Here is a 17,485-nt window from a genome sequence, read left to right as displayed (position 1 = left end):
GATGTCACCTACGCCACCCAACAGCTTAGCCAATTCATGGCAACCCCTACTCAGGTTCACTATGCAGCAGCTCTTCGAGTACTTCGATATCTGAAAAATAATCCGGGCAGAGGTCTTTTCTTTTCCAGATCTTCTAGTCTTCAGATATATGGCTTTAGCGATTCCGATTGGGCAGGTTGCCCGGATACCCGTCGTTCATTAACTGGTTATTGCTTCTTTTTGGGAGATTCTTTAATCTCTTGGAGGACTAAGAAGCAAACTACTGTTGCTAGATCTTTAACGGAAGCTGAGTACCGAGCCTTAGCTAACACTACATGCAAGCTTTTATGGATCTTGAATTTGTTACAATTTTTTTGTGTGTCTTGTGATCGTCCACCTGTTCTATTTTGTGATAATCAAAGCGCCTTACACATTTCTACCAATCCTGTGTTCCATGAGAGAACTAAGCACTTGGAGGTGAATTGTCATCTAGTTCGCCAAAAGGCTCAAGCTGGTGTAATGAAGTTACTTCCCGTCCCATCTTCGCGTCAATTAGCAGATATATTTACTAAGCCTCTCCCAACACATTCCTTTCGTACCAATTTATTCAAGTTGGAGATTCTTGACGTATATCATCCTCCAACTTGCGGGGGCATATTAGACCATTTGGCCAGTACTCCCAAGAGTACTCCACAGACAAACAAGTCCAAATAAGATGATCAACAACTCTATATTTTTTTTTATTATATCACATGTTTATTTTGCCTTCTTTTATTATTCTAGAATATGTGAGTCAACTTTTATTCTTTATTTTATTAGCATCTTATTAGAATATTCTACAAATTAGAAAGATTTGCTAGATATGATTGTATTTATGATGAGCTTGTAAAAGCTATATATATTACAACAGCATACAGCAGAATAAATCAAGAGAAAATCATTATACAAATTTTACCCTTCTCTTCTCCTTACTGTCCAAAATTCAGTAGATTGATTTATGCCTATTCTCCTGTAAAAAAAAATTGAACTTTGTTGTCCGCTCTATTCACTTTCTAATGGTGCATTTATTGACCAGAAAAAAAGGAAAAAACAAGGGAGCAGAAGCATTGTATAGTACCTTAGCAGCGAGAAAACAGAGGCGGTGAACCGAAGAGGCAGACGCGGCGGTGGCTAGGGTAGAAGTAGAACATAACAAATGGCGGCAATGGGAGAAGCAGAACTCACCTTGCAGCGAGATAGCGGAGCCAACAATCAGAGAGGCGGACGCAGCGGTGGGTTGTGGGCTATGGGCGGTAGGCGGTGGGCGATGGCGAGTGCGGAAGCAGAAGAGTGGGATTGACGCTAATCACAGTTATATTGGAGGCGGACACAATACACAATTTTTATTATTCAAATTTTTCATTAATGTTATTTTTTGAAATTCAAATTTATTAAAATAATTTAAAATTATTAATTATTAAGTTGTAAAAAGTTGGCTGATTCATTATTGATACCCAATACTTTTCTTTTTAGAAATGATGATGATGGTGAATAGTTTTTTAAAGGGTAAAATTGGAAAAAAATATTGTTGACTATATTTTGACCAAAAAAGTTTGGAGATAGGAATGAAATTGATGCAAATTGAAAACGTTAGGATAAAATTAAAACAAATTAAAATTTAGGGATATTTTTAAAATTTTTTATAAATTTTAAGGTCAAAAAATATACTTTATCCTATTTTTTATGTATAACTATATTTTAATAAAAAATAAAATGTATTGTTTTTGATAGGTTTGGACACATATAACCATAATCAAGTGTTGGCATATTTGATTTTATTTTTATCTTTTTTTTTTAAATAAATTTAGAAATAATAGCCAATAGCTTAAATGGTATAGCCGTTTCATATTCATTTAGAGATTGCGGGTTCGAGTCTCCCTATCTTTAGTAAAAAAAAAGTTTAAAAATAATATATATTGTTAATGCAAAATATTATCTAAAATATTTTATATAATTAATTTTTTTTTATACTTTGATATCTATATATGACACTTTTTTTGTTTTGACCATAATCAAATGTCTTCTAATTCTTGTTTGTATTATTATAAAATGGGCTAAGTCTATCAAACCAACTTGTTTGTCTATTTAAACGAGCGGACTTTGTCTCTAAAATAAAATTCGTTTAAATAACAAGCTAAATAGATCATCTTACGGGCTAAACCAGTAACTTTTTTTTTACTCTACATAGTCAATAATAATTTAGAAATTAAAAAAAATATTTTATTCCATACAAAACAATTAAAAAATATATTTTATTTATTTTTTCACACATATTTCCTGTCATTATATTGCCATTGGAATCCTCATATATTTCTAATTTCTCAACCTAACCTTCACAAATTCTAACACAATCTTTATATAATTTTACTTGAGATATGTGTCTCATTTTTTGTGATTTGTATAAGTGAGTCAATATATATAAATGGGTAATAGACGTATCAGTACAAGTTTTATTATTGACTAATGATAACTCTATTTATATTAATATAGAGAGTAAATCAAATAAATATTTAAATTATTGGTCTCTAAAATTTGAAAAAAAAAAATATTATTCTTCGTTATAAATATGTTTATTATAATTTTTTTTTTTAATTTTTAAAAGCTGTTTTACTAAACATAATTATAGTACTTGTGCTTATTAAAAGCTATTTTTAATGTGATTTTACCAAATGCAAGTGCTGTAGCTTTTAAAAAGTCGTATTTTAAAAGACAGCTTTCATAAGCTACTCTTAAAAAGTAAAAGTTTTACCAAACCAAGCATTATTCAAATTATACGGTAAGCAATTCGAATTTTATACAATACTCTTCTACCCATTCTTGATAGCTCATGAATATTTTTTAATAAATTTATTTAAATTATACTACAAAAAAAATATTTTATTGTATGCAAAATAATTTAAAAAATATTTTTAAGCCATTTTTTTAAAATTATTTTGCATAGAATAAAATATTTTTTGTAGTATAATTTAAATAAATTCATTAAAAAAATTTATTAGAATTTGTTACAAGATGGGAGTAATTCGAATCAATATGATTCGAACTTCTTGTCACGTCATGCATCTAATTCGAATTGACTAAATTCGAATTATGGTTGTCTAATTCGACCCTACTTGATTCGAACTACTTGTACGCTTGGGTTGGTCATAATTCGATCTGTGTTAATTCGAATTATGAAGAAATATAATTCGAATTACATTATAGTGTACTCTAGTTGATTGATGAATGAGATTCTTGTTTGACTGATTTGCGTAATATCAATCTTCCCTTGGTATATATGTGTTTTTTACCCTAAAAAAACATTGCATACCGTAAATAATAAAGGGTATAGTATATATGGTGACTATTATTATAATAGTTTCGATAATTATATAATTCTAGTAATATTTAAAAGATATTGTTAAAACTAAATGATATTTTTTTATTAAAAAATAAAATTAACGAATGTTACAAATAGTATAAAAAAATATAATGTTAATAGTAACAATACTATTTAAGTAATAATTAAGCGTCAAAAATATATAACCACCTTAGCTACTAGAATAATAGATTCCACTAAATAATAATAATAGGCAATCACTTTCTAACGCTTAAGAAGACAAGAGTTATCTTTTATCAAAAAACAAAAAAATAATAAAGAAAAGGTAAATGATCTAAAAACTTGCTCGTGGAAAGTTTTTTCTTTGAATAACTAAATTACAAATTTGAAAAAGTTATAAAATTAAAGAAACCTATAGTGAAATTAAACTAAATTTTAATCTTGTTCACCATCACCCGTGCATAGAGTATGGCTTAAATTTGCTTCTCTACACTCTTTAGATGCACTCACTTTTTCGATTAGATAATAAGATTATAAGACAATTTAAAATGATATTGTACAGCTAAATACATTTCTTTTATTGGTTTTTCTAAAACTAATCATTACATTATTAATAAAAAAAATCCACAACGAAGATGAAGATTTCATATTTTATATATAGTAACAATATAAGGGAAATACACACAAACAGACACACACGAAAGTGTTGATTACAAAAAAACTTAATTGGCTATATCTAATTTTATATAATTTTGTTAAATAATTTTAAATATTTTTTTATTTATGTATACATATATATTAATTGTACATAAAAATATTTAAGTCACATATATTAATTTTTTTTGTTATGATTATTTCCTTATATATATGATTATTTTTTATTCTACAATCGTGCAATAATTTTTTATTTTTTCTATCCATGTATATTTCTCAATCCCTTTCATACCCATGATGATTAACTATTTTTATTTTAAATGGTGATGTTTTAATTTTTCTTTTCTTTTGAATATTTTTATACATTGGCAAGAAAAATAAAATCACGTATTGTGACTCTTTTTCTTTTTCCACGTTTTAATATTAATTAATCAATCTTGTGTCCACACAATATAATTAAATTTTTAATCACTTTAGTATATTGATGAATTATATTTCTCTTAATAATTGCATTACTAATCTGAAATACAAAAAATAAAAAAAGTGATACATATATCCAAGAAAAAAATAACTTAAAAATCGAAAAAAAAGAAAGAAATTTCATATTAAAAAAATTAAAAAATAACATATCCAAAAAGAATAGTCATAATATATAAATTGAGGTAACAATTTAAATTTCTCTAAAACTAATTTAATCAAATACTAATATTAGAACTAAATTATTTAAATAATATTTAAGCTATTCTAGTCCTTAGACACGTATAGATTAGAGTCATTCTAGTAACGACAACAAACCGAAATAACATCATAAGATCGAACATTTAGAATCCGTACAAATTCAGACCATCTTCTTGTTAAAATTGTCAAACTAAATTGACCTTTATTTTTTTCAATGACATTGCATTGATGCACCAGAAGGCCCGTAGTTTCTGAAAAAATCACAGTATGTTATAAAATTATTTTAATACAAAAGTTTAAGAGAAGAAAATTTAAATATAGTATCAATCTTTGAAATTGCATCTTTAAATTTGAACGAATTTTTCAAAATTGAACCTAAATTGAGAAAATTCAATCTTATTAGATGCTCCACTTCAAATATTTTCGGACAAACGTAGAAAGCGTGGAGGGAATGAGACTTGAACTTGACTTACAAAGCTCCTTGGAAACAATTGTTCAATCAAAGAAGAATCTACTTAATATACTAAAACTGGTTTTTCCCCAACTAATGAAGGTGAGGTGTCGATCTCTCGTGACTCCGTTTTCCCTCCAAAATGAACTTTCCTATTCTCTATTCTAAATTATTTTATAAAAAATATCTTTATTATAATTCTGATTTGATTAATTCTTAAAAATATTTTTATTTTATTTATTTAAATACATAAATTATAACTGATTAGTTATTTAATTTTATTACAATAAATATCAAATTCTTTTCCGAATATAAAAATATAAAATTTGATTCCTTCCATTTTTATTTTACCACTATAAAAGACCATATATGCTAGAAGAAGATATCATTCATTTACCAATTACTCTTTCATTAGGTAGCTTTTACAACAATTATTTTTCTTTCTATGAGGCGTCGTTACAAGAAGTCAACTATCGTGGACACAAACCATCACACACTCTTCAACTCCCGTGCTCATCATTCAGAGCAATATATGATATGTTATCCATGAAACATTTATAGACCATGGTGTTATCATGTATGCATAAATAAAAAAAATTCTGTAATTAAGCTTAAGTCATTTACCTATTTGTGTGGTATATTATAGTGTGAAATTACTTTCAATTTGTGTTGTGCAATGATATTATGGTTAAATTTAAGCTTTTGTTTTAGAACTGTGTTATGATTTTATCTCATCATTTTCTCTTAGATATCAAGTTGATGTATTTTTATTTATTATTATTGAAACGGATGTGATATAAAATTTGTAAAAAAACATAAAAATCTCACACTTAATTTATTTCATTGTAGTAATTTATCTCTTCTATTTCTTTTTATTTTCTTCTTATTATAATTTTATCTCTTAATTCAGTATATTTATTTATATTTTATACTTTTTTTACGATTAATTTTGTACGGTGTTGGTATATTAAATAAAAATACCTGTTATAATAACAAAAAGTAAAATAAAATTTCAATCAATAATTTTATATTCTTTATTTTTTTCAATTTTATTTTGGATTTTAATTTATTACTAAAGGTAGTAAAATTCTATTGATACTGAAATAAAGTTACTAAAAGGTCCATAGGGTAGAATAAGTAAAATAATGTGATACCCACGTTACAATATCCAAATAAAATAACCTAAGATCTAAAATGTTTATCTTTCTCTTTCTCGCCGTCTATTATATTATCGATTCTATTATATAAAAATCGATTTTTTACATTTAATGATAGAGTCAACGTAGTATGTTTCTGAGAGTATTTCTTAATTTATTTTGTTTAACTCATTAAATACAATTCATTATGATGCATTAATTATATCAACTAATTGATTTGATTAGATATTTAAGGATCACACAATTTTAAATTATGTATATTGATTTGATTTTTATGATATATAAATTTAAGGAATAAATTAAAATAATATAACTTATTACTTATTTAATTTGAATACAACAAATACAAAATTAATTTAGTCAAAAGTTTATTATTTTCTAATCTTTTATACATAAAAATGACAAAATAAAATTGTAAAAATAATCTTTTTATCGTTTTTGCTATTTTAATTTTATTTTCTTTGCTTTTTTTATGTGTAATTTTATTTTACATTAACTTTGTGTATTTAATAACAAAATATACTCATATTAATTCTATCATATAATAATATATTTTTCTCCTATATATGTTAATCAAAGAATTTCAATAGTTATCAACTACATCTAATAAAATGACTGAGAAGTGAGAACTATGACAAGTTAAATCCAGATTCAAAATGCTGAAACGAAGGAAAGAAAACAGTAGATATATGATTAGAGAAAAATATATAATAACGAGAAATATACTAAAACTGGATTTTTTCTCTAACTAATAAAAGTGAGGTGTAAATTTCTCATGAATTCATTTTTCCTCTAAAATGAAATCACTATTTTCTCTTCTAAATTTATTTTAGAAAAATATCTTTATTATAATTATATTACAATTAACATTTAACGAATAATGCATGATTATACTAATTTAGGAAAATATCTTTATTATAATTATATAAAATCAATATTTAATACATTATCAACTAATAAAAGTGAAGTGTCAATTCCTCATGAATTAATTTTTCCTCTAAAATGAAAGCACTATTCTCTCTTCTAAATTTATTTTAGAAAAATATCTTTATTATAATTATATTACGATATTACAATTATATTATAAGTAGCATTTAATGAATAATGCATAATTATAGTAATTTAGAAAAATAAAATAAAGTCCAGTAATTTATCTTTCGACTGCACACGTATGTAGAATAACTTTTAAGAAGGAGTCACGTATAGTAAATACGATCGATGATTGTAAAACTGTATACTAACATTGATATAATATTATTTCAGGTATATATTTTGCAGGTATCAAAGAAAAGTGTTGAGTTATTTTTTAGTGGGCTTAAATTATTTATTGTTTATTAGAGAATTTTGTGCATTAGAATTCTCTAATAATTTATTATTTATTTTGAGCTGATTTTGATATGTTCTTACTTCAGTAAAACAACATATAAAAAATTGTTGGTGGGTCTAAGTATTACTAGGTTATTTATGGTCACATTGAGTATATATGTTTAATTTATTGAAAAAAGTAAATTACTAAAACTAATTAATAACTATTTTAGAGTTAATACATGTAATACTAAATTAAGAAAAAATAAACAATACATAATATGTTACATTTTTATTAATCAAATTATTATAATTCAAATTAATCTTAACAAAAAAAATTTAAAATTATAATTTCAATCTTATCACGTGCATGACACAGGCTATTACACTTGTAACAAATTAGAAAAAAGAATGCTTTGCCTGTTAGATTTAGACTCATAAATAGCAAAAGAAACATTATATATAACCTAGGTTAGTAGTACAAAAATAACTATAGAAATTAATTATTGATATCAATATCAACTTACCACTATTAACGTTAGTATCATATTTATGGCAATTAGTAGTACAAAAATAACTATAGAAATTAATTATTGATACTTACCACTATCAACGTTAGTATCATACTTATGGCAATTAGAATTATAGAATTATGTCTATTCTTTCATTTTAGAGGAAAAATAAATTTATGAGGAATTGACACCTCATTTTCATTAGTTAGAAAAAAATTTAATTTTAATAGATTAAGTAGATTATTATTATTATTATTATTAAAAAAACTTATAAGTACAGAATAATCGAATAATTCGTGCATTAAAAAGAATTTTATTATGATTAAAATAACTCATGTCATTAGCATATTATTATCATATTATATCATATCATATTGATTTGATATAATTATAATATAGACAGTTTCTTAAATTAGTATAATTATGTATCATTCATTAAATACTAATTATAATATAATTATATTAATTAAAGATATTTTTCTAAAATAAATTTAGAAGAGTGAATAATGCAATAATTTTGGAGGAAAAATGGATTAACAAAAAAGTGACACCTCATCATCATAAGTTGAGAAAAAAACCCAATTTTAATATATTAAGGCCTTCCCATTTCAAAGAATAGAGAAAAACAAACATAATAGATCTACTGAAAAAATACAAAATTAACGCAAAAAAAATTAACATAAATAAATAGAAGTTCATACCTAATATGTGATAGAGATGTATTTGTATTGAAATTTGTGAAGATTAGGTTGAAAAATAAAAAATATATGAAGATTGTGTTAGAATTTGTGAATGTTAGGATGAGAAGTTAGAAATATACGAGGATTTTAATGACAATATAATTGCGGAAAATACATGCGGAAAAATGAAAAAAATTTGGTAAGCATAAGCCAGCTTTGAAAAGCTCCCTCCTAGGTGCTTTCAAAAGCACCCCTAACTTTTAAAAGCCGTAAGCACAAGCACTTGGGCTTTTTAATTTACCAAACGCAAAATGACGTGCTTGTACTTTTGAAAAGCACAAGCACCTCTTAAAAAAGCTTTACCAAACCCAGCCTAAGTAGATTCGTAGACCCCTCAAGATCCTAGCCTCAATTCTCCTTTGAACCGCCCAAATTAAAATCCACAAAACCAACGCAAGTTGGCACAGATGGATGAGGGTCTGTGTCCCTTAACCATCTCTCCCGGGTTCGATACTCATTCGAGGATGAGAATGGAATTTGCTTGCTTGGGAAGGTCGCCCACTTTATGTGCCTCTGCAGTACCCGAGGGATTAGTCATTAGACTTCTGATCTAATGGAATAATGGATATCCTGTGCAAACCAAAAAAAAAAAAAAATCCACACAAACTTTCAATAAAACAAAAAATTAATTTCCTTTTTTCCAATTCTCATTTTCTTTAACTCGCATATAAATCATTTCCCTGTCTAATTTTCTCACACAACCAGAAAAAGAAATAAAAAGAAACAAACTTTACTCTCTCTCTCCCCCCTCTCTCCGTTTCTCTTTATCGGAACGGAAGAAAGAAAAGTAAAAGAGAGGAAAAAAAACATTGAGCGAAAAACCCTAACCTTTCTCTGTGTGTGTTCATTTCCGCATTTAGGGTTCCGATTTGGAATTGAGAGAGAAAGAGTGGTTTCTAGGGATTCGATGGAGTGAGTGAGACAGCGTTTGTGAGATCTGCGAAGAAGAGAACCCCCTTGAAGGACCGTTAACAATGGCTTCTGCTGAGAGGCAGCTCGAAGAGCAGCTTCGTGAAGCTGGGAACAAGCTTCTAGATCCTCCTTCATCCGTCGACGAACTTCTACCTCTTCTCGATGTAAGCGCTTTCTTTTTCTTTTCTTTTTTTTTCCTTCAGTTATTTTCATCAATCGTTGTTAACCCTAAACCGTTAACAATGGTTTCCTTTTGCTTGTGATTCCATACCTGTACGGTATCGTGCTGTGTTGCTTGCTGAACCTCATTTTCAAAGGATTCGTGAATCAGTTTTTGAGTTGCAGATGTGTTACGTTTGCTGATTCTCTGTGTCGGAGCCTATTTTATGTCCGCACCAACAATAAACTTTTTAAATAAAATTTTTAATTTGTGACAGGTTAATTTCTGGTGTACCGAATTAAAAAGGACGGTGAAAAATAAAAAAAACATTTACCGGCTTACCGGTGTGGGTTCTTTTTACTTTAAGTCTTTAACACATGCCCAAACCCCTGAGCGTTGAGCAGGTTTAGGTTATTCAACCATTGCATTTATTTTATCTTACTTTAGACAGAAATAGTGCGGTCCTTTAATTCTATTCGGCCGACGGATTGATTAATGAAATAATTAAATTTTAAAATTCAACCTTAAAAGTTAAAACCCTAAACCCACTTTAATGGTGCCCAATTGTCAATTCAACTCAACTCTACGAAGCTTTGTTAGCCGCCCGGCCTCAAAATTTTCATTCTCCCCTCTTCACACTTCAAAGCACCCTCACCCCGTTCTCCTCTCCCTCACGTCACAGGTTTCTCTTCTGCCCCTTACAATTTTTCTCTTCTTTCATTTTCTTTCTTGAATCTGCATTGACTTCTTTAATTTTTTATAACGGTCCATGTTTGATTATTTAGTCCCAGTTAATTGAACGTGTTAGCTATAGTAAGCTAATTTTATTTTTAAAATACTGATTCTTATTGAGTTCTCTGTTTTAGGTATCAGTTTCATTCATGCTCTTGTTAGCATGTTGAGTCGTATCTATTTTTTGTTGTTCCATGTGCATTTATTTCTGCAATTTTTGTTTACAATGATTAACGTTTAATCGTTTAATTTTCATCTACTGCATGTGTTACTTACTTATCCTGTTTTAGACAATATTCTTATAAAGTAGTAAGCTAGTTTATTTATTTTCAAATTTGGTTCTTCTTTTGTTTCATATATCCCCTTGTTTTTGTGATACTTTAGTATGCAAGTTGGACACCAATTGGGATAGTTATCTCTTGAATCCTTTTTAGTTTCTATTATTAGTGTAGTGATAGATTTTTTAACATGTTACAGGCCAGGCTTAGTCTAAAGTTGTCGTAGCTTGTTTAATGCAAGGTATAGTTTGGTCCGTTTTCATCCTGGAATGAGAAATAGCATTGCCATTGCGGTTTCTCTGAGATTGAGACCAAACATTAGCAACACTCTACCACATCACAAGTTCCGGCCAACTTGCTTTCACAGCCATGAAGGTACGCACACCACAGCTTTAACGCTTTCAATAGCCTAGGGCACTTCATTCGTCGCATGTTCTTGTTCCTCCCCTCTCTCTCTCTCTCTGTAAGTTCTCTCTATCTGTTTCTATCTAAAACACTTTCTATTCATGTAATAATTCTTTGTTTGTGTTGTTCATAATGCCATTGCTTACGCCTTTCTTCTTCCATGCTAGGACATACCATTAGTTGCGTGCCCTACCCCGCTCCTCAAACAAAGCCCATGGCGCTTCATTTCGAGGTTCAATTCCCCATCTATCTATTTATCTATCAACCTATCTATTTATCTATTTATATTTATATTTATATCTATATAAAAGCTGATACCAACTCTCTCCACAATGAGTTTGTCATCTTTTCTTTGCTAATGATGTCACATCAGCAATTCTAATGACTTGGCAAAAGATGAAAATCAACCAATCACTATTTAGTAAAATGTTTAAAAAAATTAAAACAAAAAACTCTTATCTATTATTATTCAATTGAAACATCAAGTACTAATTAAATGCAATAAACATACATTAAAAGTGTCATAATAATAATAATTATAAAAAATTTCAGTTACAAATATTCAAATTCTACAACTTATACATATTAAGCTCTTACTATTCTTCATTTCTTAATCTCTCGTATTAATTGTAAAAAATTTCTTAAATTTAATATAACATTTTTATATGTTTTTCATTCTCATTCATTTATTTTTTTAATTATTTACAAACAAAAAAACTACAAGAAAAGACAAAGTGTAGCCATTAATGCAAATCGAAAAATGAAAATGCAGTTTTGTATAATTCTAATATAAATAACCTATGTCTTTTTTAAAAATAAATAAATTCAAAATCTATTTATAATATGTTCTCTAAAATATTTTTAATATAACATTGACTAAAATATACTATATAGTATAAATAATCTACCTCTCCGTACATTGCGCGAGTCTCTCTCTAGTTCTATTTTAGTTCTTTTACGCCTTTACATTGCTGAAGTTTTGTTGTCTTATTTATGTGAAAATCAACAACATTCATTTATTGCTATTGTTGTTGTTTTACCTTTGGATGACTGTGGCTGAAAGAATGATATGGGTATGCATACAAGAGAATAAGTGATAACTCTAGATGATGGCTGAGAAGCACTATGTGCACTTGTTGAACCATTCTTTGGTTATTTTTTTCCTGAAGTTTTATTATTATGTTTGCTTTCTCAGATTCTTGGCCGGTTCAACCGTGCTCGTGCAGCTCAATTGACCCTTCCTCACTTTGTGTGTCAAACACCACTATTTATGCCAGTGGGTACTCAAGGTTAGAGTTTCCAATTTATCCTTTCTGATATGCAGCGAATGAAGTTTTCTGTTTTTCCTAGTGTTTTTCATTCTCATGCTCAAGCCATTTCATGTTATAAGATAACAAAGTTCACCTTCAAAGTTGTTGCCAAATTGTTTCATTTCTTTATAATACAATATTGCATTCGTATTGAGTTTGTTGTTTTTGGGGGAAAGTATGGACATCGGTTACTCATGTCCATAGAACATTCAATGTTGATATTTGCATTGATTGAGTTGATTTTCTCTTTCCTAGGCTTTTGACAAATTTCTAAGTGGTTTTCTTGCACTTTTGCATTCCTAATTGGAGGGGTTAAATGAACAGGGACAATCAAAGGCTTGACAAATAACGAACTTGAGAGAATTGGTTGCCAAATAATTCTGGGAAACACATATCACTTGGCCCTTCGACCTACTTCCGAGCTTCTCGAAGAAGCTGGTGGTCTTCACAATTTTATGAACTGGCCACGGGCTATGCTTACAGACTCTGGTGGCTTTCAAATGGTTGTTGTTTGACTTAATGTATACTTTTTCCTTTTACTGTTGTAATTTCGAGCATTCTAGTAATTATATTATTATCATCGGGTTCCATCAAGTAATACTGTTGCATACTAATTTTGTCTGATAATTTTTCATGCCACAGCATTGTTTGTGGCTTGTGTTTTTTCTTATTATTGTGTCTCTGTTTTCAACCTTTGTACAAGTTTATCTGTATCAGAATCAAAAGTTATAATATAATGTCACTTCAAAGTGAAGAATGATGTTGATCATACTAAGAGAAGTATTGAAAGTAATCAAGGTTATAACAGAAAGAAGCCTAAGGCTGTGTGGATAGGCACTTAGGCAGGACAAAAAAAATGACATTGGAGCTAAATTTGTTGTGTGAAGTGAATCTGTATTATCTTTTTGCTAATTGATAACTGTATTCAGAGATAATGTTGAAAAAAATCATTTATATTTTTTGTTAAAAATCTTACCAATCTACCGCACTAATGTTTTAGGTCTCATTGTTGCATCTTGCTGATATCACAGAAGAAGGTGTGACATTTCAGGTATACATTATTTTCAAGTTTTGTAGGCAAGTTTGTATCTAACCTTTTTTTCCATTTTAAGACAAGACAAAAAATTATAATAAGAAAAGGTTGCAATTGTAGTCTACAATGAAATTCTGTTATTAGTAACTTTAGAATTATTTTCTTGCTTCAGTCACCGGTGGATGGCAAGCCAATGCTTCTTACACCCGAAGAATCAATTCAGATACAAGTATGTAGATTAATTGTTTTTCCTCCATATGTTTCTTTCAATCAATACTTGATAGTTTATTTAAAATTTGAAAAACTTTTAGGACTCCACATATTATGATTTGCTTTCAGATAGAAGTTGTTCATTGAATTCTTGTTTTAAGTTATAGTTATTCCCAATATAGTATTTCCAAATTGAGAAAGATGATCTTTTATTAGATATTCGATTAATGTTTATAATTTAAGCCTCATAGAAAATTGCAAGTGACAATGCATAACAGATTGTAGTATTGACTACAAAGTATAGCACTGAAAATTGATTCGTTGTTCTTATGCACGTTGTTCTTATGCACGTTTTCTTGATGCCTTCAATAATTTCTGGTTTCTTGTACCTGCTTATGGAGTTTTTGGTTGGAGCTTACGGCTAGCAAACTGTAACAATATATTTTAAGAAAATTGATTTTTCTTTCTTATGTTCGTCATAAATTGTACAGAATAGAATTGGAGCAGATATTATTATGGCTTTGGATGATGTCGTAAAGACCACCATTACTGGTCCAAGAATTGAGGAAGCTATGTATCGAACGCTTAGATGGATAGACAGATGCATAACAGGTAATTATGTTATTGAAGTGTATCATTTAAGTCTTTGGTTGTTTCCAATGCTAAATGTAATGGACATTCCTTCTGTTAACAGCCCACAAGAGACCTCACGATCAGAACTTGTTTGGTATTGTACAAGGTGGTTTAGATCCTGAGTTGAGGTAAATTTTAGCACAAACCATGATGTTCTTCCTATTATTAATGTGGATGTTGTGAAACAAGTAACTAACTATAAATTTATAATTTGCAATATGCTGTACTCAGGGACATCTGTGTCAAAGGTTTGGTAGACCGCAACTTGCCTGGGTAAGTGTAAGTTTATTTAGTCATATAGTCTATTTTGTGGTTTCAAGCTTATTGCCATTTCTAATGTTATTTATTTTGTGCTGTCTTTTAGAACTATATACTAGACAGTATACAATACTAGCTGGTTTGAATGTTAGCTCCAGTTTCTTTTTGTTTAGGCACCACACAAAATGGGCTTGGTCATATTATTCATGAATCATTACTGTGTAATTTCTTAAAGTTAAACTATAAATTGTGAGTTATACTAACTCGAGACAATTTAATGTGTTATTCCTGATTCAATTTAACAAAAGAGAAGAAAAATTAGGATTGTTGATCTGGTATCTAGTACTTATCAAAAGAGTGAAGAAAAATAGTATAGCATTCCAAAAATATGCATGAATAGATAAAGGTCTTCTTTCATTGACATACTACAGTTAGAAGTAACCTTGTGAAATAAAGGAGGACATGTGGAATCAATAGTTTCGTAATGCTGCTAAGGAGCTTAATATAATTTTCTTTTGTCACAGCTATGCTATTGGTGGTCTTGCAGGAGGCGAAGATAAAGATTCGTTTTGGCGAGTTGTTGCTCAGTGCACTGCTGCTTTGCCAGAGGATAAACCACGATACGTTATGGTCAGAATAACTTTCATTGTAGCAGCCATTACTTTGATATACATTTCAAATTAAATCAATTTCATACCATTTGCTTGTACTTGTTCCAGGGAGTTGGTTATCCACTTGATATTGTTGTTTGTAGTGCTTTGGGTGCAGACATGTATGATTGTGTCTACCCCACCCGTACAGCACGTTTTGGGACTGCCCTTATTCCTGAGGTGATCTTTTTCCATTTTATGGACAATTTAGGCTATGTTACAATTAAAATTTTTGGGAACAAAACTTTATGGAATAAAAATTAAAGGAGGAAAATATTATCTCCTTAAAATTACAAGTTGTTTGGTATACAGAGAAAATAAAAATTCTCAAGAGTTCAAATATGCAATTCACTAAACGGGGGCAAACATTTACCCTAGTCAAATATAAAGTAAAATTTATCCGTAGAATTAGTGAATTTTACTCTGAAATTTTTCCTTTCTTCCTTTAAAATTTAGCACAACAAAATGTAGCCCCTCTTTTCCGTCTAACTGAACATAACCTTATAATTTTTTCCTGCCATCATAGTCCACTTGTTGATGCATCCGCATGATTTTAAACTTAATTCTTTGTGGTATGTTTGTAGGGAGTACTAAAACTAAAACATAGAGCCATGGCTGATGATACTCGACCAATTGATCCTACCTGCCCTTGTATGGTATGCTTCTGAGAGGGTACTTCTTTATTTGATGAATTATTTGACGAAATTGGCATATTTTTATATTTTTTTATTTTTTCCTCATAGGTTTGCAAGAACTACACCAGGGCCTACATCCATTGCCTTGTCACTAAAGACGCCATGGGGTCTCAGCTTCTATCATATCATAATTTATATTACATGATGCGGGTAGAAAACTCTACATTATATAAAATTTTGCTTATAAATTAATGATCAGTATATGTATATACATGTTCAACTAAAGTCCTTGTATTTTTAAATTTGCAGCTTAGCAGGAATTTACACACATCAATAGTTGAGGGAAGGTTCCCAAAGTATGCTTATATTTAATTACGTGTTCCTATCATTGGATTTCTCTTCTATTATTAATTATAGCTTTTTCCCCTTTCGAAGTTCAAAGCCCCTCCCTATATGCCAATAACCCTTTTATTTTTATTTTTTTGTAGGTTTGTATGCGACTTTTTACAAACAATGGTATTTAATACTTCATTTCATTATTGTTCTCAATTTCATCTACATTCATGTTAATGTTTGTATGTTTGAAATTTAAATATTTATCTTTGAATTGAAAGATATTTTTACCAACATCATCTTTTTCAAACTATCAAAAATATTTGTTGACTGTTATTAAATCTTTTCACACCTTTCTACTGCAGTTCCCCAAAGGTGATGTTCCTGAATGGGTCTGCAATGCTATGGAGGTGGCCGGAATCGACATTTCTTCCTGCTGTGCTCCATTTCCATCATGCCAAGAAAAGTATTCCAGCGATGAAATCGGAACTAATGACATACACATGGAGTTAAGGCTTACACACACAAGTTATAGACCAACACGAAATTTAGAAATTTAGCCGAGCATGGAAGGCATGCACAAATTAGTTTACACAATGATTTTTTTGCAGGTTAATGCTTACTTTGGTTCTTCTATGTACACGCGTGAATTATTTTACTTGACTCGTTAAAATCAATGAGAACTAAAATGACTGACGCGTGTACTTATGGAGATCAAAGTGAGCATTAACCTGCTTACTTTTGGTAGCATAAATTTTGTATCCTGCATATGCTGCTTTGAGTAAAATTTATTTAAAGGTTTACACCAAATCTTTTGTTCTTTCCAATTCTTATTGTCAACACAAGTGGAGATTAGGGTTGTATTTGTGAAAGGAAAAAGAAATGGCGTAACATTATTTAAGTCTTGCTGTTTATGTCGTGTCATTTTATATCTTTTAATTCGAACTTGAAAGAGCCTTCTTTAAGCAAATTTTTTTTCCTTTCAAGTGTCGAAGCTAATGGCTGTCCTATCATGGAAATACTTGTAACTTTTTAGGTATATTTAATGTCTTATAGAAACTTTTTCTTGAAGTATTAAAAAAATATATATATATATATAGTTGGG

The 17,485-nt window shown here is 29.1% G+C and overlaps 1 protein-coding gene across 9 annotated transcripts; it reads left to right on the top strand.

Annotated features, from left to right (window-relative positions):
- LOC107613448 (queuine tRNA-ribosyltransferase catalytic subunit 1) lies at window positions 9,515-17,366 on the top strand. 9 transcript variants are annotated; one of them, XM_021109930.1, is made up of 18 exons: window positions 9,515-9,907; window positions 10,181-10,585; window positions 11,155-11,288; window positions 11,486-11,550; window positions 12,514-12,607; window positions 12,953-13,131; window positions 13,629-13,679; window positions 13,834-13,890; window positions 14,363-14,483; window positions 14,566-14,632; window positions 14,736-14,777; window positions 15,287-15,392; window positions 15,482-15,592; window positions 15,997-16,068; window positions 16,156-16,257; window positions 16,357-16,403; window positions 16,536-16,563; window positions 16,746-17,366. In XM_021109930.1, the coding sequence occupies exons 3-18, from the start codon at window positions 11,183-11,185 to the stop codon at window positions 16,938-16,940; spliced, it is 1,443 nt and encodes a 480-aa protein (XP_020965589.1). In that variant the 5' UTR covers window positions 9,515-9,907; window positions 10,181-10,585; window positions 11,155-11,182; the 3' UTR covers window positions 16,941-17,366. The 9 variants fall into 9 exon arrangements, with proteins under 9 accessions (XP_020965589.1, XP_020965588.1, XP_020965587.1 ...); XM_021109929.1 differs by having other exon boundaries at window positions 11,140-11,288; XM_021109928.1 differs by having other exon boundaries at window positions 11,113-11,288.

Source organism: Arachis ipaensis, chromosome B08 (genome assembly GCF_000816755.2).
Source record: "Arachis ipaensis cultivar K30076 chromosome B08, Araip1.1, whole genome shotgun sequence".
Taxonomy (NCBI): domain Eukaryota; kingdom Viridiplantae; phylum Streptophyta; class Magnoliopsida; order Fabales; family Fabaceae; genus Arachis; species Arachis ipaensis.
The sequence above is the reverse complement of the archived record's forward strand: the minus strand, read 5'-3'. Positions and strand labels throughout refer to the sequence as shown.

Excerpts from the sequence above, each read along its gene's own strand:
- LOC107613448 (XM_021109927.1), top strand. Across the intron at positions 14,633-14,735 it reads GGTTTAGATCCTGAGTTGAG|GGACATCTGTGTCAAAGGTT; the intron begins GTAAATTTTAGC and ends TGCTGTACTCAG. Across the intron at positions 16,564-16,745 it reads GCGACTTTTTACAAACAATG|TTCCCCAAAGGTGATGTTCC; the intron begins GTATTTAATACT and ends TTTCTACTGCAG.